Here is a 26,896-nt window from a genome sequence, read left to right as displayed (position 1 = left end):
GTAGCTGAGGCTGGCCATGAACCATGGTTCTCCTGTTTCAGCCTCCCACATGCTGGGATTACAAGCACACGCTACCACACCCAGCGGACACAATGACATATTTCTTATCATATCCAACTTAACACATCAATTTTAAATGCTGGACCCTTCATGAGAACGTATCTAATACATGGGGCTCCTGCGTCACTGTAGTGCCTTTAGAATGCTTAATTCATTTAAGCCTCAAAGTGCCAACCTAAAATAGTTCCAAATGAAAGTGAAAAATTTGGGATTTGTCCGAGCAGGAGATTAAATGATTTCTAGAAAAATCCCACATGGAATGTATAGAGGTTCTTCGAAGTAACTGGATGGGTGGGGTGGGGGCTTACGGACCCTTACAGCAGAAGGAGAGCCTGAGTTAAGGTTAGTGCATTGGAGAGGACATTTACTGAAGGCCTCTGCCCTGGCACACAGCTCCGTTTTCTGGTTCCTGTACCCACAAACACAAGCCAGTGACAGGGAGGAGCATTCTGAAGTTACTTCTTTTATCTACTTCAGTCTTCTCTCCACGTTACCCCTTCAATCTTCTTTGGTTACCTCTTGCTAATCACATTAACTATTACTTTTCTTCCAGCTGTTTATTAACTTTTCTTCTTTCAAAAAGCCTTTCTAGTCAATTGCTCTTCACTCTTTCTACATGTTCACTACGTCCTGTAATGCTGGTTTTACTTTTCTCTTGTGTTATTTGGCCATGTCACTGTACTCCCCTCTCACCATGTTTTAAAGTTTCTTCTTAGCTGGGCGTGGTGACGCACACTTGTAATCCCCGCATTCGGGAGGCTGAGACAGGAGGATCGCGGTTTGTTGACAACCTTAGCTACTAGTGAGGCCCTTTGCAACTCAGTGAGACCCTGTCTCAAAATAAAGAATTAAAAAATTGAGCCGAATCCCCGCACTTGGGAGGCAGAGACAGGAGGATCGTGCAGGTTTGAAGCCAGCCTCGCTGGCTTAAGAGACCCTGTTTCCAAATAAAATATATATTAAAAAAATAGGTCTGGGAGTATAGCCCGGAGGTAGAAGGGTTTCATCCCCAGTACCACCAAAAAAAAACCCAAAACAAAAATTGAGCTGGGGCCGGGCGTGGTGGCGCACGCTTGTAATCCCCGCACTTGGGAGGCGGAGACAGGAGGATCGCGCAGGTTCGAAGCCAGCCGCGCTGGCGTAAGAGACCCTGTTTCAAAAATATAAAATAGGTCTGGGAGCGTAGTCCGGAGGTAGAAGGGCTTCCAGCAACCCCAGTACCACAAAAAAAAAAAAAAAAAAAAAAAAAAAATTGAGCTGGGGTGTATCTTGGAGGTAGAATGCCCCTGGGTTCCACCCCCGGTATGCAAAATAAATAAATTAATAATAATAATAGAGTTTCTTCTTTTCACTTCACTATCCTATCCTGTTTTCCCTTACTGCCTTTCCCCTAGTAAACAATGTATTCCCGGTACCTGTCACTTACAAACTAAAGACATGCATGCAAATAACTTCATGTGTGGTAATAACAGAAGTCTGTCTCTTTAAGAATGTCATTTTTTTTTTAAACCGCTATCCTCCCTTCTTACTCGTTTAAGCCTTGCTGCTTGTTTTCTGGACTATCTGAGTTGCTGTAGTAGGATTCTAACAGATTCTCTCAGTACTCGGATATAGCGGATCATAAGGAGGCTAACCCGGTAACTGAAGCGTGGGGAAGTGGCAGGACAGGTTAACATGGAGTTTGGTTTTAACCTGCCTACAATCCTTAAATGACAAGTGACATCTTACACGGAGGTGCTATGAACTTCCTGTTGACATAGAGGAATGAGCCTATCAAGATTCACCTTACAAACTAAGCTGCTTATAATTACCTCCCTGTTTAAGCTCTTTCCTCTTCTATTGCCTTTTTCAGAGAACTAAAAAGAGGAACCATATGGTTTCTTTATTTTAAGCAAAGTTACAAAAGAGGAAACATTTTAGACTGAAGAGAATTCATGGCCTATATATTTTGCTGCTTTAGAAAGCACTTTCTAAAAACATTTTTAAAATAAAAAACAATATTTTCTAACAAAGCTCTTAATTTATTTCAGTCTGTAAGAATAGCAAGTTGGAATTGCATAGATGACCATCTAGAGATTATTCAAGTCCCAGTTGTTATGCCAAAAGCTCAAATTTTCCCCTTCTAAGCATTTTGCAAAATGGACAAAACCCAGAATTTATTTACTTGGATTGTACCCTTTCTGCTTATATACTGGTAGAAATCTCAGTAAGAAGTGAGTAAGAACCAAGACGTTCAATTCAGGCTGTTTACTTATCTCCTAATACAAGAGATACCATGCTAGAGAGAAATCAAAACATAAAAACATGACAGTGCGGAGCAATAGAAAGATAGCAGCGTCGGGAGCCGGGTGTGATGGCTCACACTTGTTATCCCAGGCCGTGGGAGGCTGAGACAAGGAGGATCGCAGGTTCTCTGCCAGCCTGGGCTACTTAGTGAGGCCCTTGCAATTTAGTGAGACTTTGTTTCAAAATAAAAAATAAAAAAATAGGGCTGAAGGGTGTAGTTCGGAGATAGAATGCCCCTGCATTCCACCCCCAGAACTGCAGAAAAATAAAATAAAATAAAAATTAAAAAGCAACTGTTTGGAGAGGAAAAGTGAACGTAAAACTCATTTTAGAAGTTTATCTTGACAGTACGAGGGACTCTCCAGCAAAAGAGCAGTAACTAGATTGTGGATGCTTTTAAGAGTAATTCCAGCCGGGCGCGGTGCGCACACTTGTAATCCCCGCATTTGGGAGGTTGAGACCAGAGGATCGAGGTTCACGAACAGCCTCAGCTACTAAGTGAGGCCCTCTGCAACTCAGTGAGACCCTGTTTAAAAAAATATAGGGCTTGGGGTCCATCCAAGGGTGTAGGATTCCCTTGGGTTCCATCCCCGGTACCACACACAAAAAAAGAACAATTCATCTGCAGTGGGTAGGAGAGGCCAGAGAAGAAATATTTTAAAGTTTAGACTTACAAGAAAAAACTGTAGTCTTTTCAGCTACTGAAACATTTTTCACCACTGTGTACCAGGTGGTAGAAGAGTAAGCAACTGAGCCGGGCGTGGTGGCGCACGCTTGTAATCCCTGCGCTTGGGAGGCTGAGACAGGAGGATGGCACAGGTTTGAAGCCAGCCTCAGCTACTGAGTGAGGCTCTCAGTAACCTGGTGAAACCCTGTTTCCAAATAAAGTATAAAATAGGTCTGGGAATAGATAGAGCCTGAAGGTAGACAAGCCCCTGGGTTCTACCCTTAGTAACACACACACACACACACACACACACACACACACACACACACACACACGAGAGTAAGCAATTAAAACTACTTGAGTATAGTGAAAAGTCTACTTATTTTTAAAACCTTCATTTTAAGGCAGCGTGGTGACGCCTGCTTGTGATCCCAGTCCTTGGGAGGCAGAGACTGGAGGATTGCAGGTTGGAGGACAGCCTCAGTAAACAGTGAGACTCTCATCAACCCAGTGTGACCCTGTTTCAAAAGAGAAATAAATAGGGCTGGGGGTGTGGCTCGGAGGTAGAAATCCCTGGGTTCAATCTGCAGTACCACGAAGACAAACAAAAAAACTTCTATTGTACCTTGCAAAAGAACATTAAATATCTCATGGATAGGCCCATGATTCATAGGAAAACTATAGTTTCTTATCCTACATACCAGGAGCTAACACTCTGAGATTTCCCTTTTTCTAATATTAAGAAATAAGTGATAGTTACCACCGTGTAGGGTGATGTGTAAAACAGCGCTAGTCAACTCAGGGCTGATAGCTGTCTGAGTGTAACTCGTGTTGGAGACAGAGCGACAAGACCAGGAAAGATAAAGCGACTGGTTCTCACGGCTGGACAGGAAGTCAGCCAGCAAAAGGAGAAGCGACTCAGTCCTTGAGGTTCAGCACTGCCACGCCCATGACACTTTACCTGACACCTCTACACATGCACCTCCTTTTCCCGCGCTCACCTGCTCTCTTCCTGGCTGAAACGTTTGTTTTCTTGCTTAATTAGCTCTTACAAACCTTTTAAGATTCAGTTCCAGTTTTGCTTCTCTGGGAAACCTGCCTGAAAGTCTTCCCAGGCTACATGAGTTCCTCTGTGCATCTCCTGAAGATTTTTTCTTCCCCCATTACTGGAGATTGAACCCCGGGGACATTAGACTTCAGACATACATCCCAGCCCTGTTTTTAATTTTTTATTTTGAAATAGGGTCTAAGTTGCAGAGAGCCTAAGTAGCTGAGGCTGGCCTCAGACCTGCGACCCTCCTGTCTCAGCCTCCCAAGCACTGGAATTACAAGCATGTGCCACCACCCAGCTAGAACTTTTGAGTTGAACTGGGTCTTTTAAGAATTGGGAATCTGCCGGGCGTGGTGGCGCACGCTTGTAATCCCCACGCTTGGGAGGCAGAGACAGGAGGATCGCGCAGGTTCAAAGCCAGCCGTGCGCACTGGCTTAGGAGACCCTGTTTCCAAATAAAAATGTAAAAATAGGTCTGGGAGTGTAGCCTGGAGGTAGAAGGGCTTCCAGGAACCCCAGTACCACCCCCCCCAAAAAAAATTGGGATCCTGATCCAGGAAGATTGCAAATTTGGGGAAGCTTCAGAAATTTAGCGAGACCCTGTTTCCAAATAAAAAAATAAAATGGGTCTAGTGGTGTAGCTTGGTGGTAGAATGCCCATGGGTTCAATCCCTAGTACCACCAAAAAGAAACAAAAAAAAATCTGTAAAGTAAGGTCAAGGTACTAGGCACTGAGGATGCCCCAAAGATTACTAATGCAACAGACTTTGTACCTAAGATTCTGTGGTACAGCAGGGCATAGTGGTACATGCCTGTAATCCCAGTTCTTGGGAGGCTGAAAAAGGAGAATCATAGGTTCAAGGCCAGCCTCAGCAACTTGGCAAGATCCTGTTTCAAAAGCAAAAAACAAAGAGGGCTATGGGTACAGATTTGAAGTAGAATGCCCCTAGGTTCAATTCCTAGTACCACCAAAAACTAAAAAATAAATAAATAAATAAATAAATCTGTGGTATGATTAATCAAGGAGATAAGTTAGTTTTGAAGTAAAGATGAATTCCCTTAAAAAATCTGTGTGTGTGTGTGTGTGTGTGTGTGTGTGTGTGTGTGTTACGAGAACTGAACCCAGAGGCATTCTATCTCTGAGCTATACCCCCCCAGCCCTATTAATTTTTTTATTTTGAAAAAGGTTCTCACTAAATTGTGGAGAGGGCCTCATGAGGTGGCAGATGCTGGCCTCAAACCTATGACTCTCCTGTCTCAGCCTCCCAAGTACTGGGATTACAGGCATGTGCCACCATGCCTGACTGAATTCCACTTTAAATATCTTCAATTTGCTGAGTTGGTAGTAGAATACCTACATGGAATGTCCACCAAGAAGTCACACGAATGAAATGAGAATGAAGGAGATTTGGGCTGGACATACAGTTTGGGAGCTATGGCATAAAGACAAAATGTGAAATTTTATAGGATCAGGAACAAAGAAAGTCGGATGAGGACGAGGACTTAATATCAAGTAACTACATTTAGAAGGCAGCTGAAAAAGGGGGAGTGGACGTGACATGGGAGGCCGACTATGACAACAAGCTGCGCAAATATTAGTGAGTACACAGGGTCAAATGTGGCAAACAGAAAGGAAAAGGGGGAAAGGGGAGATTTTAAAACAGGAAGACAATTGGATTAAGGTAATAGATGGTTAGCGATCTTTTTAAGGCAGGAGAATCAATATACAGAGGGTGAAAAAAGTAGACAGCACAGGGATCCAGCCTCTGAGCCTACACACGTACAAGTGTGATATGAGAAGAAAGAACATAATTTAAAGAGGCTGGAGGGGCGGTAGAGCTCACTGCACATCTTACATAAAAATTACAAGAGCTGGGTACGGCAACACACACTTGCCATCCAAGCGACTCGGGAAGCTGGAGCTGTAGATGAGCTAGTACAGCCTGAGCAGCAGGGTGAGACCCACCCCACCTCAGAGCACAGAGAGCACTGCCTGCAAAGTGCACATGCCGTATGCAGAGTTGGAACACGGTGGACTGTAAGTAAGAATCGTCTGCTTAATGTCAGGTACTGTAATGCAAGTGAGACGTAACTAGACACTAAGTGAGACCTAACTGTCTTTCTTTGTTTTATTATAAAACTGCTGGTCAAGAGGAAACACTCTGAAATGGATGCCAAATATTCCATCTTGATTTTGCTTTTTGGACACCTGAATAACGTCGCGGAGACAATGGCAATCACAACAGAGAAGCAGCCAACATCCACTTTATTGACGTCATCAATATCACATAGCTCAGCTAATTCTCAAAACACAAGAGGGAATCCTTGGGATCAACCAATGCAATTCAACAGCATTGCTTCTGAACAACCAATATCACCTGCCACAGGCACTCATGGGCAACCAACGCCACCTATCCAGGTCCTTTCTAGAAATGCAACAGCAAACACTTCTTTGAGACCACCTGTCACCACACAACCAATCCCAATGTCCAATACCTCCTTCTTACAAACAGCACCTGTGAACACCTCTGCCAGACAACCTCCACCTTCTGCCCACTCTTCTACCAGACAACCACCAACACCACCGTCTATCTATACTCCCACTCAACAACCATCGTTACCAGCCCACACTTCTGGAAAACCAGTCCTACCAACTGATCGTCATCTATTCACACGGCCACAGTCAACTGTCAAAAGCTCAACTAGGATTACACCAGTATTCATCTTGGAAACTACCACTAGCAAAGGCAATTCACATAAAACCAATCATAACTTAATAGCTGCCATAGTAATTGGCGCAATCCTAACTTTTATGTTGGTATCTATAATCATAATTGTACTATGGAAATGCTTGAGAAAACGAGTTTCGAATGATCAAAACTGGGCAGGTAGGTCTCCATTTGCTGATGGAGAAACCCCTGACATATGTATGGACAATATTAGAGAAAATGAAGTATCTCTGAAACGTACATCGATTATCTCACTTATGACCTGGAAGCCAGGCAAAAACACACTTTTAGCAGATGACTTAGAAATCAAGTTATTTGAATCGAGTGAAAACATCGAAGACGCCAACAACCCCCAAACGGAGAAAATAAAAGATGAAGTAAATGGTACATCAGAAGATAGTGTTGGTGGGTCAACCGTCGGAACTGCCGTTTCTTCTTCAGATGAGGCAGATCTGCCCCCGCCACCTCCCCTGCTTGATTTGGAAGGACAGGAGAGTAACCATTCTGGCACACCCACAATGACACCTGTGTCACCTCTGCCAACTGATCCTACCGATCCCCAACCATCTCTGGACAGTCTAAATGAAGCCTGTGAAGATCATATTTCTGAGCCTGAACAGCCACGTCCTCCAAGCCCTGACTCACTTAACTTGCCCTTACCACCAGGAGATTTTATGAGGAATCAAGAAGAGGCCAACAATGAGATCCAGGGCCAGTGCTCTAGCGAGGGCCAAGACCTCAGTGAGTCCCTGCCACCACCACCTGCAGAACTGTTATAAGTGTTACAGCTTGCTTTGTAGCCAGCTCCTGCCCTCAAATGACCCCATCTTTTGTTGTTCCTCATGTGACATACAAAATGATAACTAGCAATCAAGTTTGATTTTTATTCAGGAGCTACCAGAATCTGCTCAAAGCCTATGTGAATAAGTGAAAAAAAAATTTTTTTTTTTAGTTTTTTTGCAATTATGTAACAATGGTGTATTTACTAGCTATAGTACCTACTTTTAAAATATAGTGCATTTTACATATAAGGATGGCATATATGTCAGTAACTTAACCATTTGAAAGTTTGTAATCTGCATGTACTTATTATTATCCAATAGGCTTTTTCTTGAAAAGCTGTATAGAAACTTATTTTAAATAAATAAAATTTTATTTTTCCATTTCAAAGTTGGGGAGGCAGAAATGAGACATTAAATACGCAATCCAAGTTTTAAATTAATATCTCAAGTGATCCATAGTCCAAGTTTATGAGTGTGAGAGATTAAAATGCATATCTGAGAATAAAGAAAATCTTTCTGGTCTCAGTTGGGTTGGGGACTTTACCTTGAAAAAAATGTGAACATGAACCATGAAATTCAGGCATTTTCCCATTATGTTAAAGGAGTGTAATTTTAAAACTAGCCTATTTTAAAATTTACTTCTTAGCTGGTTGTGGTGGCACACACTTGTAATCCCAGTACTTGGGAGACTGAGACAGGTGGATTGCAGGTTGCAGGCGAGTCTCAGCAATTTAATGAGGCCTCCTGCAACTTGGTGAGACCCTGTTTCAAAAACAATCCAGGCCCCTGGGTTCCATCCCTAGCAAAACACACACACACACACACACACACACACACACACACACACACACACAAACACACACCCTCCCCTCTGCTTCATATACCTTAAGCACCCAAACAAAATAAAGTCTTATGAAGGAGGAAGGGCTTCTGTTTAGATTCATCTTTCAATCACCTTTCTTAAATGTAGAATTTTACCTTTTATCCATGACCAGACAACTGATTAAGTGTCAGATTCAGAATAGGAATCGGCCCAACCTTTGTTGAGGTGGAGGAGGAGTATAGTTATTGCCCTCCACCTGCTGAGATGCCAGCTTGGGTCTGTAGATGTGCTCCTTTCCCAGTGAGCAGACTTTTCCTCCTTATCCCCACCCTTACCCCAGAGGAAGAAAATCACTTAGAATGAAATGTGGTAGCTTTATTGATAGCTTAGCTTAAAGAACTTTACACAGTTCTGGAATTTTCAGAAGCCAATACAGTATTTCTTTGTAGTACTAGTGTTTAAGAAACAAAACATCCTTGAATTTATACATAATGTTTGCCATTAAGTCTCCTAGGCTATCCCCTACTGACCATTAACACTTTTGTCTGTAAAGCACTTCAAGCTACTGAATAGAATAATAACAGTGTTTATCATCATACTGCATTGGTTCTCTTTGTCTTCCACATCTAAAAAGTTTCTTTCATGTTTTTCAAATGTAGCACTTTAAAGGCTATTTATTAAGCAGTAATCGGGAGTTGGAGAACTTCTTAGTATTCCTTTGAACTTTAAGTATTTTAGTTAGGGTACATGAGGTATAACGAGCTTATGTTTGTTTGGTCAAGTCTGTGACATGCCTTAAGCCACCATGGCCCTTCTCGTTTCCTAGAGTGCTTTCTCCACAGGGCAGACCACGGGCAGCAGATGGAGCTTTGTTTTTGCTTTAAAGGAATTCTCTGCCGGGGTAAAAGTAATTCACGTTTACTACATACAATTTTCCATACTAAGGGCAGCGGGAGGTGAGCAGCCAAGCAGCAGCAATCCTTGCCTAAGCAACAGGAAGAAATGGAATCTAGTAAAAGAAATAGAGAAGAAAATGCCAGAGCAAAGAAAATCTAGAACAAAGATTAAAGAAGTAGGAACCAGAGGAGTTTATTTCATGAGTACAGCAAAGGATAAGGCCCAGGGGAATAAAAGGTAGAGTGAATGTCATATCCCATACCAGTGGTGTTCTTTTCAGATCAGCATTAACCTGTTTCAGAAACAACCCTGAAAACCACCTAGATCAGTTCCTTTTGTTTGTGAACTGCTGAGAAAGCTGAAGCAGGGAAAGAAGTGACTTGCTTAGAAGTAGTGCCCACAACAAAGTCTGTGCCCTGATTCCCAGTCCAACACTCTTTTCACTAATATAGAACCAAAGATCACTTACTTGCCCGGCGTGGTGGCGCAAGCTTGTAATCCCCCACCCTTGGGAGGCGGAGACAGGAGGATCGCGCAGGTTCAAAGCCAGCCACCTGGTTTAAGAGACCCTGTATCCAAATGAAAAAGTATAAAATAGGTCTGGGAGTGTAGCCCGAAGGTAGAAGGGTTTTCAGGAACCCCAGTACCACCAAAACAAACAAACAAACAAACAAACAACAAAGATCACCTACTTTATGCACTAAGACGTGTGTGTGTGTGTATGTGTGTGTGTGACAAAAGGACTCCATTTGATGGTGGTAGAGAAACGATGAATCAGATGGAGTGACCCATATTGTGATGACCTAATCCTGATCAAAGTGTAAGGCAGTAATAACTGGAGCACCTATAACAAAACTAGCTGTAATTAGTACTAGCTGGTGTGGTGGCGAAGGCTTGTAATCCCAGTACTTTGAAGGCTGAGACAGAAGGATCACAGGTTCAAGGACAGCCTCAGCAACTTAGTGAGACCCTAAGCAACTTATTATTGTTTAAAAATAATAAATAAAGCTGGTCTGGGAGTAAAGCTCAGAGACAGAGTATTCCTAGATTCAATTTCCAGTACCCTCCCCCAAAAGATTCATTCATTAACATACGAAATTATTTAGATAGAAGAGTATTTACTTGTGGCATTATTTACAATAGGAAAAGTATGGAAACAACTCAGATGCACCTACCAATAGAGAATGGGTTGAATAAAACATAGTATATTCCAAAATCCAATACTCCGAATCATAAAATGAATGAGACAGGTCCTTAGCTACTGAGATGTAATGATTTTCAGTATACATTAAGAAAAAAAAAAAAAAACAAGCTGGGCGTGGCGGCGCATGCTTGTAATCCCAGCATTCAGGAGGCTGAGACAGTAGGATCGTGGTTCGCAGACAGCCTCAGCTACTTAGTGAGGCCCTCTGCAACTCAGTGAGACCCTGTTTCAAAATAAAGAATAAAAAATAGGCCAGGGGGTGTAGCCCAGAGGTCGAATGCCCCTGGGTTCCATCCCAGACCCGAAAAAGAAAAAAGAAAAGAAAAAAGGAACAAGATATATAAACATATATACTATGTAACCTTTTATATAAAAGGGGATAAAGCCATAGAACACATAAACATAGTTTTATATATTTGCAAAAAGAAATACTGTTATGATATAACCAAAAGGTAAGCAAAACAGTCACCAATAGGAGGAAGAGAGAGAATGAATGAGTGCCCAGAGAAATAACATTTCTCTTAATACAACTCGTTACATAACTTTACCTTGAGTGATCCCTAAAAACTAAAAGCTAATTGAAAAAAAGCGAGTCTAACTTTATGTCAAGTTGGTAAAACAAAAACAGAAAAAAGCTGGCCATGGTGACATATACCTATAATCCCAGTACTCTCTTGAGAGGCTGAGACAGAAGGATTGCAGGCATGAGGACAGCCTCAGCAACTTAGCAAGACTCAGCAACCCACTGAGACCCTGCTTCAAAACAAAAATACACAGATGAAAGGAGCTGGGGGTGTAGCTCAGATGTAGAATGCCCTGGGTTCAACTCCCAATATTACATGACACGCACAAAATAAATATAGAGAAAAAATTATTTACACTTATATTAGAGCACAGGATTGAATATATGTCCTTAGTGAAAATATTCTAGGAAAAGAACTTCAAAGAAATCTTAAATTTTATTCAGTAGTTTGTAATCTAGTTATAGCAATACTGATATTATTTTGAAACTACTGTGTTATGATACAACTAAGCAATTATGTTAATGCTGTTAGGAACTGTTCCTAGGAAATATGGAAGAAAAACAAGTTCAATCTAAGGAAGCAAACGGATAACTCCAGAATGAAGAATATTCTAGAAAACAACTGGTAGAAAAAAAAAAAGAGTGGAGAGACGGTGAACAGACTCATTTACTTGGATCCAGGTGTGGTAATTTCTATTTTGCTAGTTCTTTCTTTTCCCAGTACTTGGGATGGAACCCAGGGGCATTCTACCTCAGAGGCATACCCCCAATCCTATTTTTTATTCTTTATTTTGAAACAGGGCCTAAGTAGCCGAGGCTAGCCAAGAACCTGTGATCCTTAGTCTCAGCCTCGCGAGTACTGAGATGGCAGACGCGCTACTCCGCGCCCAGCTTTCTACCATTTCTTTCATGCTCTAACCCCACCCCCCCTCAGTGTATTCTTGTATTCTGCAGGGAATTCAGTCTAAATAACTATTACAGGTTGAACACCCCTAATCTAAAAGTCCAATATATTCACTCTCAAAAAGCTTTGGATTTCAGAGCATTTTAGATGTTCAGATTACGAATGTTTAAGTGGTAAAGCCTATGCACATATTCTAAATAAAAAAAATAGCTTTGAAATCTGAAACACTTCTGGATGCCAAGCATTTCAGGTAAGAAATTTTTAATCTATACCAAAATGAACAGTATTTGACTCTCAACTAATGAGAGCCAACTCAGAAACAACTGATATCATCAATTTTAGAAATAAAGGGAAGTTGGATTACAGAGTAACATGAGAGGGCCATCTCCTGACAGGTGGTCTGTTATATCTTCCATAATGTTGGAGAAATATATCCTAGGACACACACGAAAGAAAAAAAACACATAAATTAACTTACTGTTTAATCTAGAATAGCTGCCCAAATAAATATGATTCTTCACCGTGGCGACTTACCTAAAATTTAAGTAATGTGTTTTAGATGGTAATCTAAGATAAACTGTAGCAATTACTTGAGCTTCTTAAAAATTATTTTTGGGTAATAGTGATATGCTATTGTTTTATTTAATTAGAATATCTAAAATCATGAGAAGAGAGTGTTATAGTCTCATATATACTGAAATGATTCACCCTTTACTAAGAATTTCATAGAATTCTTGAATAATATGAAGCAACATGGCTTGTCTCCAAACATGAAATAAGAAACAGCTGGGTATAGTGGTGCACACTTTTGGTGCCAGCAGTTGGGAGGCTGAGACAGGAGAAGCACAGGTTCAAGGCCAGCCTCAGCAATTTAGTGAAACTGTTTCAAAATAAAATAAAATAAAATAAAGCTGGGCGTGGTGGTGCATACTTGTAATCCCAGTATTTTAGATTATAAGGACAGCCTCAGCAAGTAGGGAACTGAAATCAACCTAGCAAGACCCTATTTCCAAACAAGGAAAATCAGGCTGGGTGTGTGGCTTGAAGGTAGAATGCCTCTGGTTTCAGTCCCCAGTACCACCAAAACAAATATATAAACAAAAATGAGATAAAATAGGGATGGGGTATAGCTCAGAGTTCAATCCCTAGCACCACACAAAAAGAAAGCGAAAAATAAAAAAAAACTGTTAAACATCATTAAACAATCAGAGAGATGCAAACTGAAACTACCCTGAGATTTCACCTATCTCCAATTAGAATGTCAATCATTAAAAACACAAACAACAAGCTACACATGGTGGTGCACGCTTGTAATCCCAGCATTTAGGAGGCTGAAACAGGAGGATCACGGTTCATGGACAGCCTCAGCTATTTGGTGAGGCCCTTTGCAACTCAGTGAGACCCTGTTTCAAAATAAAGAATAAGCTGGGCATGGTGGCCCACGCATGTAACCCCAGCACTTAGGAGGCTGAGACAGGAGGATTGTGCAGGTTTGAAGCCAGCCTCAGCTACTTAGTGAGGCTCTCAGTAACTTAGTGAAACCCCATTTCCAAATAAGATATAAAATAGGTCTGGGAGTGAAGCCTAGAGTTAGAAGGTTCCTGGGTTCCTTCCCCAGTAAAACACACACACACACACACACACACACACACACACACACACACACACACACAGAATGAAAAATAAGTTAAAAAAATAGGGTTGGGGTGTATAGCTTGGAGGAAGAATGCCCCTAGGTCCATCCCCAGTACTGACAAAACACACACACACACACACACACACACACACACACACACACAACAAATGTGGAAGATGTGGAGAAGTGAGAACTCTAATACATTGTTGGTGGGATTGCAAATTAGTGAAACTACTTTGGAAAACAGTATGGAGGCTCCGCAGAAGAATGGGAACAAACTTACTATTTACAATATGATCCAACAATATTACTTCTGGGTATCTATCCAAGAGAATCTAAACCAAACTAATGCATGTGTATCTATGTTCACAAAACTATGGGATATATACACAATGGAATTTTACTCAGCCATAAAGAACAAATTATGTCATTTGCAGAGAAATAGATGGAACTGGAGAACATTATGCTAAGTGAGATTAGTCACCAAAAGTAAAAATCAGAGCTGGGTGTGGTGGCGCATGATTGTAATCCCAGCATTCAGGAGGCTGAGACCAGAGGACTGCGGTTCGAGGCCAGCCTCTGCTACTTAGCAAGGCCCTTTGCAAGTCAGTAAGACCCTGTTTCAAAATTAAAAAGACTAAATTAAATAGGGATGGGGGTGTAGCTTAGAAGTAGAATGTCCTTGGGTTCTATCCCCAGTACTGGGGGAAAAAAAGTAAAAAATTAGATGTCCTCCCTAATACGTGGAAGCTAGGGAGAAAAGGGGTCATAGGAGAAACTTTAGACAAAGAAGGAAAAACCATAGATGAGCAAATAAGGCGACTTCACTGAGGGGATGGGATGGGGAAGAGGGAAACTCCCTAATGTGCATGATGTACATTCACAATATATCAAAGCCAATCACTAAGCCAAACATGAGAAGGAGGGAGAGGGAGGGAATGGGGTGGGAACTGGGCTCAATGAGTGATGTGTGCATATACACCTCAACCATCTTGTACCCCGTGAAGATGGACGACTACAATGCACCAATTAAAAATACCATTGTATTACAATTATTACAATTTTATAGTATACACAGCAAGATCTAATCTTGATAGACTAAACCGAAATTAAAAGTTTTTCTTTTTTTCTGGTACTGGGGATTGAACCTAGGGGCATTCTACCTTGGAGGTATGCCTCTAGCCCTATTTTTAATCTTTTTAAAAAAAATTTTAATATATATTTTATTGGTGCACTGTAGTCAAACATCACAATGGAATATAAGACTTGTGAGGATATACAAGCACACATCAACCAATTAGCCTTTATCCAATCCTCATCCCATTCCCTCCTCCTGCCTCGATCCCATGCTTGATTTGGTGATTAACTTTGATATATTTGTTTACATACACCAGGTGTTTTAAAGAGATTCCAATCGCCAGGCGTGTGGCACACGCTTGTAATCCCCGCACTTGGGAGGCAGAGACAGGAGGATTGTGCAGGTTCAAAGCCAGCCATGCTGGTTTTAGAGACCCTGTTTCTGAATAAAAAAAAGTATAAAAATAGGTCTGGGAGTGTAACCCAGAGGTAGAAGGGTTTCCAGGAACCCCAGTACAACCAAAAAATAAAAAAAAAAAATAAATAGATTCCATCTTCCCCCATCCCATCCCCTCTGATTGGTCACCTTAATTGCTCCTCCATTGGGCCCTTTCTTCAACTAGATCTCCTCCTATTACCCATTTCTTCTTAGTTTTTGCATTAGGGAAAGCATCTGATTTTTTATTTTGTGTGATATTTCTCTGTGTATGCCACGTTGCAAGTTCCAAACCCACTCCTGAAGGCCCTGGCGCTGGCCTGGCCACCCGGCACTGATCCTGGCCTTGCTGGCTCCAGCACCGGCCTTGCCTCACGGCAGGCTCCGATCCCAGCCACAGAGGCCCCAACACCAGCCTTGCCTCACGGCAGGCTCCAATCCCGGCTCGCTGGCCCCTGCACCAGACTCACCCCTCGGCAGGTTCTGATCCTGGCCTTCAAGGACCCAGCACTGGCCTTGCCTCACGGCAGACTCTGATCCCAGCCTCGCTGGCCCTGGCACCGGCCTCACCTCTTGGCAGGCTCCGATCCCGACCTAAGAGGCCCCAGAGACAGCCTTGCCTCATGGCGGGCTCCAATCCCGGCTTCACTGGCCCCAGCTCGGGCCTCACCCCTCAAAAGGCTGTGATCCCTGCCTCAGAGGCCAGAGCACCGGCCTTGCCTAAAGGCAGGCTCAAATCCCAGCCAAGCTGGCCCCGGCTCCAGCCTCACCCCTCGGCAGGCTCCGATCCTGGCCTCGGAGGCCCCAGTACTGGCCTTGCCTCACAGCAGGCCCCGATTCCGGGCTCACTGACCCTGGCACCGGTCTCACCCCTTGGCAGGCTCCAATCCCAGACTCAGAGGCCCCAGCACTGGCCTTGCCTCACGACAGACTTTGATCCCGGCCTCACTGGCCCCAGCACCGGCCTAACCCCTTGGCAGGCTCTGATCCCGGCCTCGGAGGCCCCAGCAACAGCCTTGCCTCACGGAAGGCTTCGATCCTGGCCTCACTGGCCCCAGCTCCGGCCTCACCGCTCAGCATGCTCTGATCCTGGCCTTGGAGGCCCCAGCACCGGCCTTGCCTCATGGCGGGCCCCAATCCCGGCCTCGCTGGCCCTGGCTCCGGCCTCACCGCTCAGCAGGCTCCAATCCCAGCCTCGCTGGCCCCAGCTCCAGCCTCACTCCTCGAAAGGCTGTGATCCTGGCCTCAAAGGCCCCAGAACCAGCCTTGCCTCATGGCAGGCTCCAATCCTGGCCATGCTGGCCCCGGCTCTAGCCTCACCCCTTGGCAGGCTCCGATCCTGGCCTCAGAGGCCCCAGCACCGGCCTTGCCTCATGGCAGGCTCCAATCCTGGCCACGTTGGCCGCAGCTCTGGCCTCACCTCCCGCCAGGCTCCAATTCTGGCCTTGAAGGCCCCAGCATCGGCCTTGCCTCATGGCAGACTCCAATCTCAGCCACGCTGGCCCCGGCTCCAGCCTAGTTGCCCGGCAAGCTCCTATCCTGGCCTCAGAGTCCCCGGTATTGGCCTTGCTGTGCACTGGGCTCTGGTCTCTGTCACTATGAGTAGATCTACAGATGTTTCCTCCCTCCCTCCCTCCCTTCCTTCCTTCCCTTTCTTTCTTTCTTTCTTTGGTGGTACTGAGGTTCCTGGAAACCCCTCTATCTCCGGGCTACTCTGGAGACCTATCTCTCTTTTTTTAATAAATATTTTTATTTGGAAACAGGGTCTCTTAAGCCAGCGAGGCTGGCCTCAAACCAGCGCAATCCTCCTCCTGTCTCCACCTCCCAAGCACGGGGGTTACAAGCATGCGCCACCATGCCCAGCATTCTTCTATTTTATTTTTTTAATATGAGAAAGCAGTACATGTCTTTTGCAAAAGCTGGGACCCCAAATACCTAGTGGCAATAAATTCTGTCTTCCCTCCAAAGGCAGAAGTCCATAGCTTCTCTTCGGAAAGCAGGCTCCTCTATTCCATGTGCACCCTGGCCTCCCACTCTGTGCAGAGGAGCGCGGTGGCCACGAGGACTGATGACTCCCAGAACACACAATGTGTAGGCCCATCCCGGCTATGCGGGGCTCCCTCTGATATCCCCAAAGCCTTTTGCCACTTAGCATGTTGTCCAGACTTCTCGAGCATGTGTGGCAGATGCAGCCAGTCTACTTTTGGGGAGATTTCCTCAGAAGCTCAAGGTGTACTGGACTGGATGTGTCTGCTCCTCCAAATTCTACCTTTGGGGCAATTTCTTCAGAAGATCAACGTGGGCTGAATCAGGTCTCTGCCTCTCCAAAATAATAGCCTCCACCTCTGCTGCCGGCACTAGCGCCCGCGCCTCTACGCTGCCCTGCCGCTGCTCCACGGGTGCCACCTTCCTCCTGGTTCTCTGCTGAGCTCCTTCCTTACATGATATGGTGGCCAGAATTCTTAAGCATGTGCAGCAGGGGCAGTCCCCCTTAGTAGTTTTTTTCCCCCCTAAAAGTTCCAAGTGAACTGGATAGAGTTTGCCTGCATCTCCTGAGTCCTGGCTGCTGCTGCTGCCATCTTAGCCCCTCTCCTATGTATGTATGTATGTATGTATGTATGTATATATATATATATATATATATATATATATTCTTTTTTTTAATAAGAGAAGACAGTATGTTTGTTTTGAAGGGGTTGTGAGATTGAGCACTCAGCAGCAATGAATTTTATCTCCCTTCCAAGAGCAGAGGCCCACAGCCTCACCACGTAGAGCAGGGTCTGCTGTTCCAGGTGCACCGCAGCCCCTGGCACAGCACAAAGGAGCATGGCGGCCGTGTACGCTGAGGTCCCAGGATGTGTGGCTCGGCTCCCTCTACCACGCCTGGCTCATTTTTCTTACAAGGTGTGTTGTTAAGACTCCTCAGCATGCGTAGCTGAAGTGGTCTTTTCTCTAATCCCTTCTGGGGTGTTCTTCCAGAAATTGCTTTTCTTGCATGGTGGGCGCCTCCTTGTCATCTTGCTTCTAATTCCGCTGTTATTCACTCTCTCTCCTGTATTCTAGATTGGAAGTCGCGGCTGGAAGTGTTTCCTTAAATTGTCCCAATCCGATATTACACTGAACTCTGGTGTCCAGGGCTTCCCCGAAGAATGCTTGTCCTGTTCTGCGGCCTCAATCGCTGCCATCTTCCTCTGCCTAATCTTTATTTTTGAGATAGAGTGTCACTAAGTTATAGAGGGCCTCACTAAGTAGCTGAAGCTGGCTGTGAACCTATGATCCTGCGCCACCATGCCTAGCACTAATACATTAGGATGATGAATAGTCGTCGTCGTCATTGTCATCACCATCCTGGGGCATTCTACCTCTGAGCTACACCCCTAGCCCTATTTTATTCTTTTACTTTAAAACAAGGTCTCACTAAATTGCAGGTGATCTCACTAAATTGCTGAGGCTGGCCATGCACCTGTGATCCTCCTGTCTCAGTCTCTCAAATACTGGGTAACACGCATGTGCTACCACACCCAACTTGCCCTAACACATTATTTTTAAGTACTATGATTGATGACTGGATTTTGAAATTCATAGAACAAATACAGAGTTCAAATGAACCCTCAAAGTAAAGTGTAATAAAGCACCTAATCAATAAATAAATTCCCCCCCCTTTTTTTGCAGGTCTGGGGATAGAACCCAGGGACATTCGACCTCCAAGCTACACCCCCTGCCCTATTTTTATTTTTATTTTTGAAACAGGGTCTCACTAAGTAGCTGAGGCTGTCCGAGAACCATGACGCTCCTGTCTCAGGCTTCCAAATGGTGGAATTACATGTGCACCACCACGCCCGGCTCAATAATAAATTTCTAATGTTGCATATTCTTACAATATACTTTTCAAGACCATTATTTGATATAAAAGGAGACTCCTATAGCTTTCTCTCTTTTATACCCCCATGAGGTCCAACGTGATACTTCACACAGGCACCCTGCGCTTGCTGCGCTTCCTTCTGCACTCCACCCTCTCCCCTTCCTGTCCAGGTAGGTTAGAGATTGGCAGCGAGCCCTTCAATGTGGGCATAGTGTTATTTGAGCTATTTCCTTCCTCCTTCCCTCCTTCTCCCACACCCTTTCCACTCTCTACTGATCTCTCCCCTCATTTATCTAAAAGCCCTTCTGTCTCCTATTTTCTCTCTAGCTTCCACATATGAGAGAAAACATAAGGACCCTTGACTTTGAGTCTGCCTGACCTTGACCAAATATTTTCTAGTTCCATCCATTTTCCTGTACATAATAGTCTTCTTCATGGTTGAGTAAAATTCCATTGTGTGTATGCACCACATTTCCTTTATCCACTCATCTGTTGATGGACACCTGGGTCGGTCCATAATTTGGCTATTGTGAATTGTTCCGCTATAAGCATGGATGTGTATGTATCACTGTAACATTCTGATTTTGATTCTTTTGTAAAGATATCAAGGAGCAGTATAGCTGGTTATATGGTAGTTTCATTCCTTGTCCTTTGAGGAACCTTCATACTGATCTCCCTAGAGGTTGTATTATTTTACAATCCCACCAGTAGTGTATAAGAGTTCTTCTTTCCCTGCCTCGTCAGTATTTATTATTGTTTGTACTCTTCATGATTGTCATTCTAACTAAACTTAGACTCTTAGTTTTTTTATTTCTTTTTGGGGAGTTAGGGAGGTACCAGGGGTTGAACCCAGGGACATTCTACCTCTGAGTCACACCCCCAGCCCTATTTTATTTATTTACTTATTTATTTTGTGGTACTGGGATAAAACCCAGGGGTATTGTACCTTTGCGCTACGCCCCCAGCCTATTTTTTAGTCTTTTTATTTTTTTGAAACAGGGTCTCACTAAGTTGCAAAGGGCCTTGCTAAGTAGCTGAGGCTGTTCGTGAACCCCGATCCTCAGGTTTCAGCCTCCCGAATGCTGGGATTACAAGTGTGCACCACCATGCCTGGCTATTTATTTTCAAAACAGAGTCTCATAAGTTGCTGAGAATCTTGCTAAGTTGCTGATCATATCAAACATATGATCCTCCTCACAAGTACTGGGATTACCGGTGTGCACCACGACTCCCAGCTTCACATAAAGTTAATTTGCATTTCCCTGACTGTTAATGATGTTGAAGATGTTTTCATATATTTACTGACCATCTGTACTTCTTCTATAGTTTCTTTACCAATAAAATAAACAAGCTGGGCACTGTGATGGACACCTATAATCCTAGCTACTTAGGAGGCTGAGGCAGGAGAATCACAAATTTGAAGCCAGCCTGAGCCATTTATCAAGATCCTCTATCAAGCCAGGTGTGGTGACACACACTTGTAATCCCAGTATTTGGAAGGTTGAGACAGGAGGATCCAGGTTCTTGGCCAGCCTCAGCTACTTAGTGAGGACCTCCACAACTTAGTGAGACTCTGTTTAAATAAAGAATAAGAAATTGGGCTGGGGGTATAGCTTGGAGGTAGAATGCTCCTGGGTTCAAGCCCTAGCAGTGTACACACACACACACACACACACACACACACACACACACACACACACAAAGATCCTGTATCAAAATGAAAAAGGTTCAGTGGTAGAGGGCTTCTGAGATCAATCCCTAGTACTCCATACCTGCCCACACACAATACCCCTAAAAACTTTAATACAATAAATTCTACTGGAAGTGCAATTCAAATAACAGTAAATTGAAGTTGGAAATGGTGGTGCATGCCTGAAATCTCAGTACTTCAGAGGCTGAAATAGGAGAATCGCAGGTTCAAAGCCAGCCTCAGTAACTTAGTGAGGTTCTCAGCAATTTAGTGACACCTTGTTTCCAAATTTAAAAAAAGGCTGAGAGTGTAGCTTGGAGGTGTTAATGTCTCTGGGTTCAATCTCCATCACCATCAAATAGCAGTAATAAAATTGAGAGAAAAAGGATTTATAACTAGGCACAAAGGGATCTTCCTTATATGTAACATGTTAATAGTTATTGGTCTTCAAATAATGACAATTTGGTAATGAGTATATCATAACATGCTTTCTTTTCTAAGGTAAAATGCCCATTATAAAAACTAGATGGCAGCAGGGCGTGGTGGTGCACACTTGTAATCCTAGCATTTGGGAGGCTGAGACAGGAGGATCCTGGTTCACGGACAGCCTAAGCTACCTAGTGAGGCTCTTTGCAACTCAGTGATACCCTGTTTCAAAATAAAACATAGAACTGGGGGTATAGCTCAGAGGTAGGATGCCCTTGAGTTTCATTCCCAGTACCACAAAAAAAAAAAAAAAAGAAAGAAAGAAACTAGATGGTGTTCTAACAGTTTATTATACAATCAGACTACTAGAGAGTAGAATAAAAGCTTTCATAAATCTGATCTCATCTTTTGGCACTAAGGATGGAACCCAGAGTTATTCTACCTCCAAGCTATCCCCTCTCAGCCCAGTTTTATTTCTTATTTGGAAACAGGTTCTCAATAGACTGCTGAGAGCCTTGCTAAGTTGTCGAGGCTGGCTTGGAACCTACAATCCTCCTGTCTCAGCCTCCCAAGTACTGGGACTACAGGACTGCACTACCCTGCCCGGCTAAATCTGATCTCATTTTATAAACAGTCACGACTAAAGTTTTATCTTTTTCATTATTTCATGTAATTTTAAATCTATGAATTTTCTCAAAAAGATAAAATATGAACACTCTGAAGAAATCATTTGCAATTGATACTATTATTTCTGAAACATAAAATCAAATAAATGGTCACTCATAAAGTACCAAAATGTCTCTGGAGAAAACAATCCTCATTCACTTACCATCCAGAGTAAGTTTCATGAAGAAAAACATGTTTAACCTCAAGTAGAGAAAGTATAAAACATGTTTATTTTTACCATCGGACCTAAAAATTAAAAGCATAATATGCTTTATTTTTTTTATTTATTTATTGTTTTGGTCCTGAGGATTGATTAACTCAGAAGCATTCTACCTCTAAGCTATATCCTTATTCCTTTGAAAAATTTTTGTTTTGAAATAGCGTCATGTTAAATTGCTGAAGCTCCCCTTAAACCTGTGATCTTCCTGCCTTAGCCTATGAGATTACAATTTTAAATGTTGCCTACATTTTTGCAGTGGTAGAAATCAAACAGTGTTCAACTCCTAGCACTGCAGGGCAAAACAAAAACAAAACCCCACAAACAACATAGCCTGACTTGTATGTAACCTTGGGTCAAATGCTCTTTGTATCAGAAAGATAAAGACAAAAATAATCTTGATTACTTCCATACCTCCTAAAAGGAAAGATGAAACAAACAGTTGATAAATTTGAAAAGCTGACTAAATATGATAATCGCCATGGTGGGGGTGAACATAAAAATTATATCACGATATCTGAAGAGATAACATGACAAGTGAATCATTTTAGACAAGCACAGAAAGGAGCAGCAATTCAAAGCAGTTACTCTAGTATCCTAGAAATCCATCCAGGAGGAAGGACAAACCCACTTTTCACAACGTTCAATGTATAAACAGAATGTGGGCATTTAAAAGAATGACAGGTTCTTAATGAGTGAACTGCTAAAATGTGAAACCCAAGCTCAGACAAAGACACCAAAAGGAGTCAAGTCCAGCTCCAGTGCTCATGAGGCATCCTGTTCTATAGAATATCTGTGAGATATAGACACGCTGGAACGCCATAAATTTTCTTGAGCAAACGTGTCTATTTTGTGGCGTGCGCACCTCTGGTGCTGAGTTTGAGTCAGCACCAATGACAGCGCTGCAGCCTCCTGTGTGGTGCTGATCAGGTGGTTGCAGAGCTTCGGCTCCAGCCACACAATGCAGCTGAGCAGCGCACAGCACAGCCGGAGCCGGGCTCTCCAGAGCAAGGCGACCTTTAAGCCTCAAGTTCCCGGGGAGAGGAGATGCTGATGCTGAAGACGACACTAGGGTAAGTTCTTATTTACATCAGCAAGAGATAGACTCTTTCCTTTTTTTTTTTTTTTAAAGAAAAAGACAGTGTTAGGATTGAATATATATTGAATAGCAAGTGTATGCACCAGAAATTTGCTGCAGTGTCAGTCGAGGATATTCTTTTCGATATTCATTGACTTTGTAAGTATACACGTTGTTTTCCCTTTAGAATTGGTACTAGCATACATAGCGGGGGGGGGCAACCTTACAAAATGTGAGCTTTAAAGGTGTGGTGTGGGTCTTGATTTTTCATGTGCCTTAGTGTCTTTACAATGATATGTTCATCCGAAAAATGATGAAATTTCAAAGAACTGCTTTAATATCTAAATAAGAATCTCATCCTACACACACACACACACACACACACACACACACACACACACACGTCTTATATTACTGCAGAGATTTAAAAATAAAAAGCAAAACCCAGACACGACAGCCATTTTTTCACATCTAAGTAAGAAAGCATATTAAGAAAAACAGTAATAGCTTAAGATTGTAACTCTTTATTTACAGAGAATTCCATGTTTTCCTATTAAGATTCTGATTCTGAGACATTGAGCAAAAAAAAAAAAAATATGGTAAAAGAAGAGAGAAAATAAGGAAGAAAATGCAGGAGAGAGTGGGGGAGACTCATAGCCAGCCCCTCTCTCTCTCTCTCTCTCTCTCTCTCTCTCTGTGTCTGTCTGTCTGTCTCTCTCTCTCTCTCTCTCTCTCTCTCTCTCTCTCTCTCTCTCTCTCTCTCCCCCTTTCTACCAACATAGCCCCAATTGAAGGATTAGGCATTTGGACTATAAATGAAGGGGAGCTTTGTTAGTTTAATCACTGGAACAATTATAAAAAGACTCGACAACAAGGAGGTTTATTGAAAATTTTGCCTAATGCTAACTGACCCATGCAGATGCTTAAATTGTATTTGCATATTAAAAGAAGGGTGTATCTGTTTGTTTCCAGGCTTTGATGGAATATCAGATACTGAAAATGTCTCCCTGCCTGTTCATCCTTCTGTTTCTCGCGCCTGGTATTTTTTGCATTTGCCCTCTCCAATGTATATGCACAGAGAGACACAGGCATGTGGACTGTTCAGGCAGAAACTTGACTACATTACCACCCGGACTGCAAGAGAATATAATATATTTAAACCTGTCTTATAACCACTTTACTGATCTGCATAACCAGTTAACCCAATACACCAACCTGAGGACCCTGGACATTTCAAACAACAGGCTGGAAAGCCTGCCTGCTCAGTTACCTCGGTCTCTCTGGAACATGTCTGCTGCCAACAACAACATTAAACTTCTTGACAAATCTGATACTGCTTATCAGTGGAACCTTAAATATCTGGACGTTTCTAAGAATATGCTGGAAAAGGTTGTCCTCATTAAAAATACACTAAGAAGTCTTGAGGTCCTCAACCTCAGCAGTAACAAACTTTGGACAGTTCCAACCAACATGCCCTCCAAACTACATACCGTGGACCTGTCTAATAATTCCTTGACACAAATCCTTCCAGGAACATTAATAAACCTGACAAATCTCACACATCTTTACCTGCACAACAATAAGTTCACATTCATTCCAGATCAGTCTTTTGACCAGCTCTTGCAGCTGCAAGAGATAACCCTTCACAATAACAGGTGGTCATGTGACCACAAACAAAACATTACTTACTTACTGAGGTGGGCAATAGAAACAAGGGCCCACGTGGTAGGGACTCCTTGCTCCGACCAGGTATCATCTCTCAAGGAACACAGCATATATCCTACACCACCCGGATTTACCTCAAGCTTATTCACTCTAAGTGGGATGCAGACAGTGGAAACCATTCACTCTTTGAGTATGGTAACTCAACCCAAAGTGACCAGAATACCCAAACAATATCGAGCAAAGGAAACGACGTTTGGCGTCACACTTAGTAAAGGCGGCACCTTTACTAGCACTGATGAGGCTGTGCCGCCCTATCCCGAAGACACGGCCACAGAAACCATCCGCTCACACGAAGCAGCAGCTGCAACGCTAACCATTCATCTCCAAGATGGGCCGGTTACAGACACAAGCCTCACTGGCTCCACAAAATCACCCCCAACACCCATGACCCTAAGTATCACTAGTGGCATGCCAAATAATCTCTCTGAAACGCCTCAGCAAAGCACAACCCTTAACGTACGGAGGGAGGAAACGACCACAGGCGTAAAGACTCGCCTGTCTTCTGGGGCAAGTGCTTGGAAAGTAAATGCTTCATTTCTCTTAGTGCTCAATGCTATGGTTGTGCTGGCTGGCTGAGGGTCCGCCTTTCCTGCACCTAAGGAAGTCCACCTCCCTGCTGTACAGTGGGGACCATCCCTATCTAACCAGTGACCCCGCTATGTTAAGTACTCAAGAAAGCCGGTCTCACACTTCCGACTCCATGTAAATGAAGTTCACGGTCTTAAACAAGTGCACAGTGTCTTGGGACTTGCTGCTATTTTACTGTCTTAAGTAAAACTAATGAGTTTTTTCTTACATAAAATGTTTTCTTTTTAAGGCTTCGATTTATTGCACAAAATATAAAGCATCTAAACTTTAATATGCATTTTATGTATGTTTACACTGTCAAACATCTGGGAAAAATAAAAGGTCTATGCTCAGCACTGTGTCATTTGGCTTTCTAGTTATACCCACTTTACCTAGCAGAATCGAAATGACCTAACCACTTTTGTTGTAGAAAACCTGGGAAAAGACTTTAAGGTGGATGAAATGTGATGGCGTTCAAGGTTTTTGCCACTCAAGTGAAACTGGGGCTGCCACACCATGGATGGTTATGCCTTATCACTGTTTTACACACAAGCCATAATTGTTTTAAATCTAGATGATGTCTTACTTCTGAGAACTCTTGGCTACTTCACAGATTATATAATGGACAAAGGCTCTTTAAAAGGCCAGAAGACACGAGGCTTTGCATTTTAATAAGAAAAATTTAACTTTGTTTTTGCATATGAGGAAAGTATTAAAACAATATAATGATATTTTAGCTTAAGGACAAGAAGTAGTTGTAGTGCATGTTTAACAGAAGTAAAAAATTAATATTAAATTTAATATTAAAATATAAAAATTAAATTAAAATATTAATAAAACCATAAAAATGTACAAAATTACCATTTTACTATTGGTGCAAGAGAGAAACTTAACTTTAGCAGTTAGAAATGAGAATTTGACGCTGGGGCCGGGCATGATGGCGCACGCTTGTAATTCCCGCGCTTGGGAGGCAAAGACAGGAGGACTGTGTAGGTTCGAAGCCAGCCACGCCTGCTTAAGAGACCCTGTTTCCACATGAAAAAAAGTATGAAAACAGGTCTGGGAGTGTAGCCCGTGGGAGTGTAGCCGGAGGTAGAGGGGCTTCCAGGAACCCCAGTACCACCAAAAAAAAAAAAAAAAAAAAGAATTTGACGCTGGGGCTGTGGTGCATGTCTTTAATCCCAGTACTTAGGAGGCTGAGACAGGAGAATTGTAGTCTTCAAGGTCAGCCTCAGAAATCTGGACAAACCCCGTTTCAAAATAAAAAATAAAGCTAGGCATAGTGGTCCACACTGTAATCCTAGTACTTGGGAGACTGAAACAGGAGGTTCACAGGTTCAAGGATAGCTTCAGCAATGTGGAGAGACTCAGACACTTATACCTTGTTTCAAAGTAAAAAATAAAATAGGGCTGGGGGTGTAGTTTGGAAGTAGACTGCCCCTAGGTTCAATTCCCAGTACCACCAAAAACAAACAAACAAACAAACAAACAAACAAAAATTGGGCTGGGGATGTAGCTTGGAGATAGAATGCCCCTGGATTCAATGTCTAGTACAGAAAAAGGAGGAGAAAGAGGAAGAGAAATTGATCG

The 26,896-nt window shown here is 42.9% G+C and overlaps 3 protein-coding genes across 3 annotated transcripts in view; 2 read left to right on the top strand and 1 right to left on the bottom strand.

The window, feature by feature from the left end:
- NF1 (neurofibromin 1) overlaps positions 1-26,896 on the bottom strand; it is a gene marked incomplete at both ends in the record, with an annotated part of 286,281 nt that overhangs the window by 71,640 nt on the left and 187,745 nt on the right.
- On the top strand, positions 6,232-7,572 carry EVI2B (ecotropic viral integration site 2B; the record flags this gene model as incomplete). The annotated part of the gene is made up of 1 exon (XM_080713390.1): positions 6,232-7,572. One exon carries the CDS (start codon positions 6,232-6,234, stop codon positions 7,570-7,572), a length of 1,341 nt encoding a protein of 446 aa, XP_080569516.1.
- OMG (oligodendrocyte myelin glycoprotein) lies at positions 23,993-25,315 on the top strand (the record flags this gene model as incomplete). Its single annotated transcript, XM_080712206.1, has 1 exon — positions 23,993-25,315. The coding sequence occupies one exon, from the start codon at positions 23,993-23,995 to the stop codon at positions 25,313-25,315; it is 1,323 nt and encodes a 440-aa protein (XP_080568332.1).

This window comes from Muscardinus avellanarius, assembly GCF_963383645.1.
Source record: "Muscardinus avellanarius genome assembly, chromosome: 16".
NCBI lineage: Eukaryota > Metazoa > Chordata > Mammalia > Rodentia > Gliridae > Muscardinus > Muscardinus avellanarius.
This window is presented reverse-complemented; position numbering and strand designations above follow the sequence as displayed.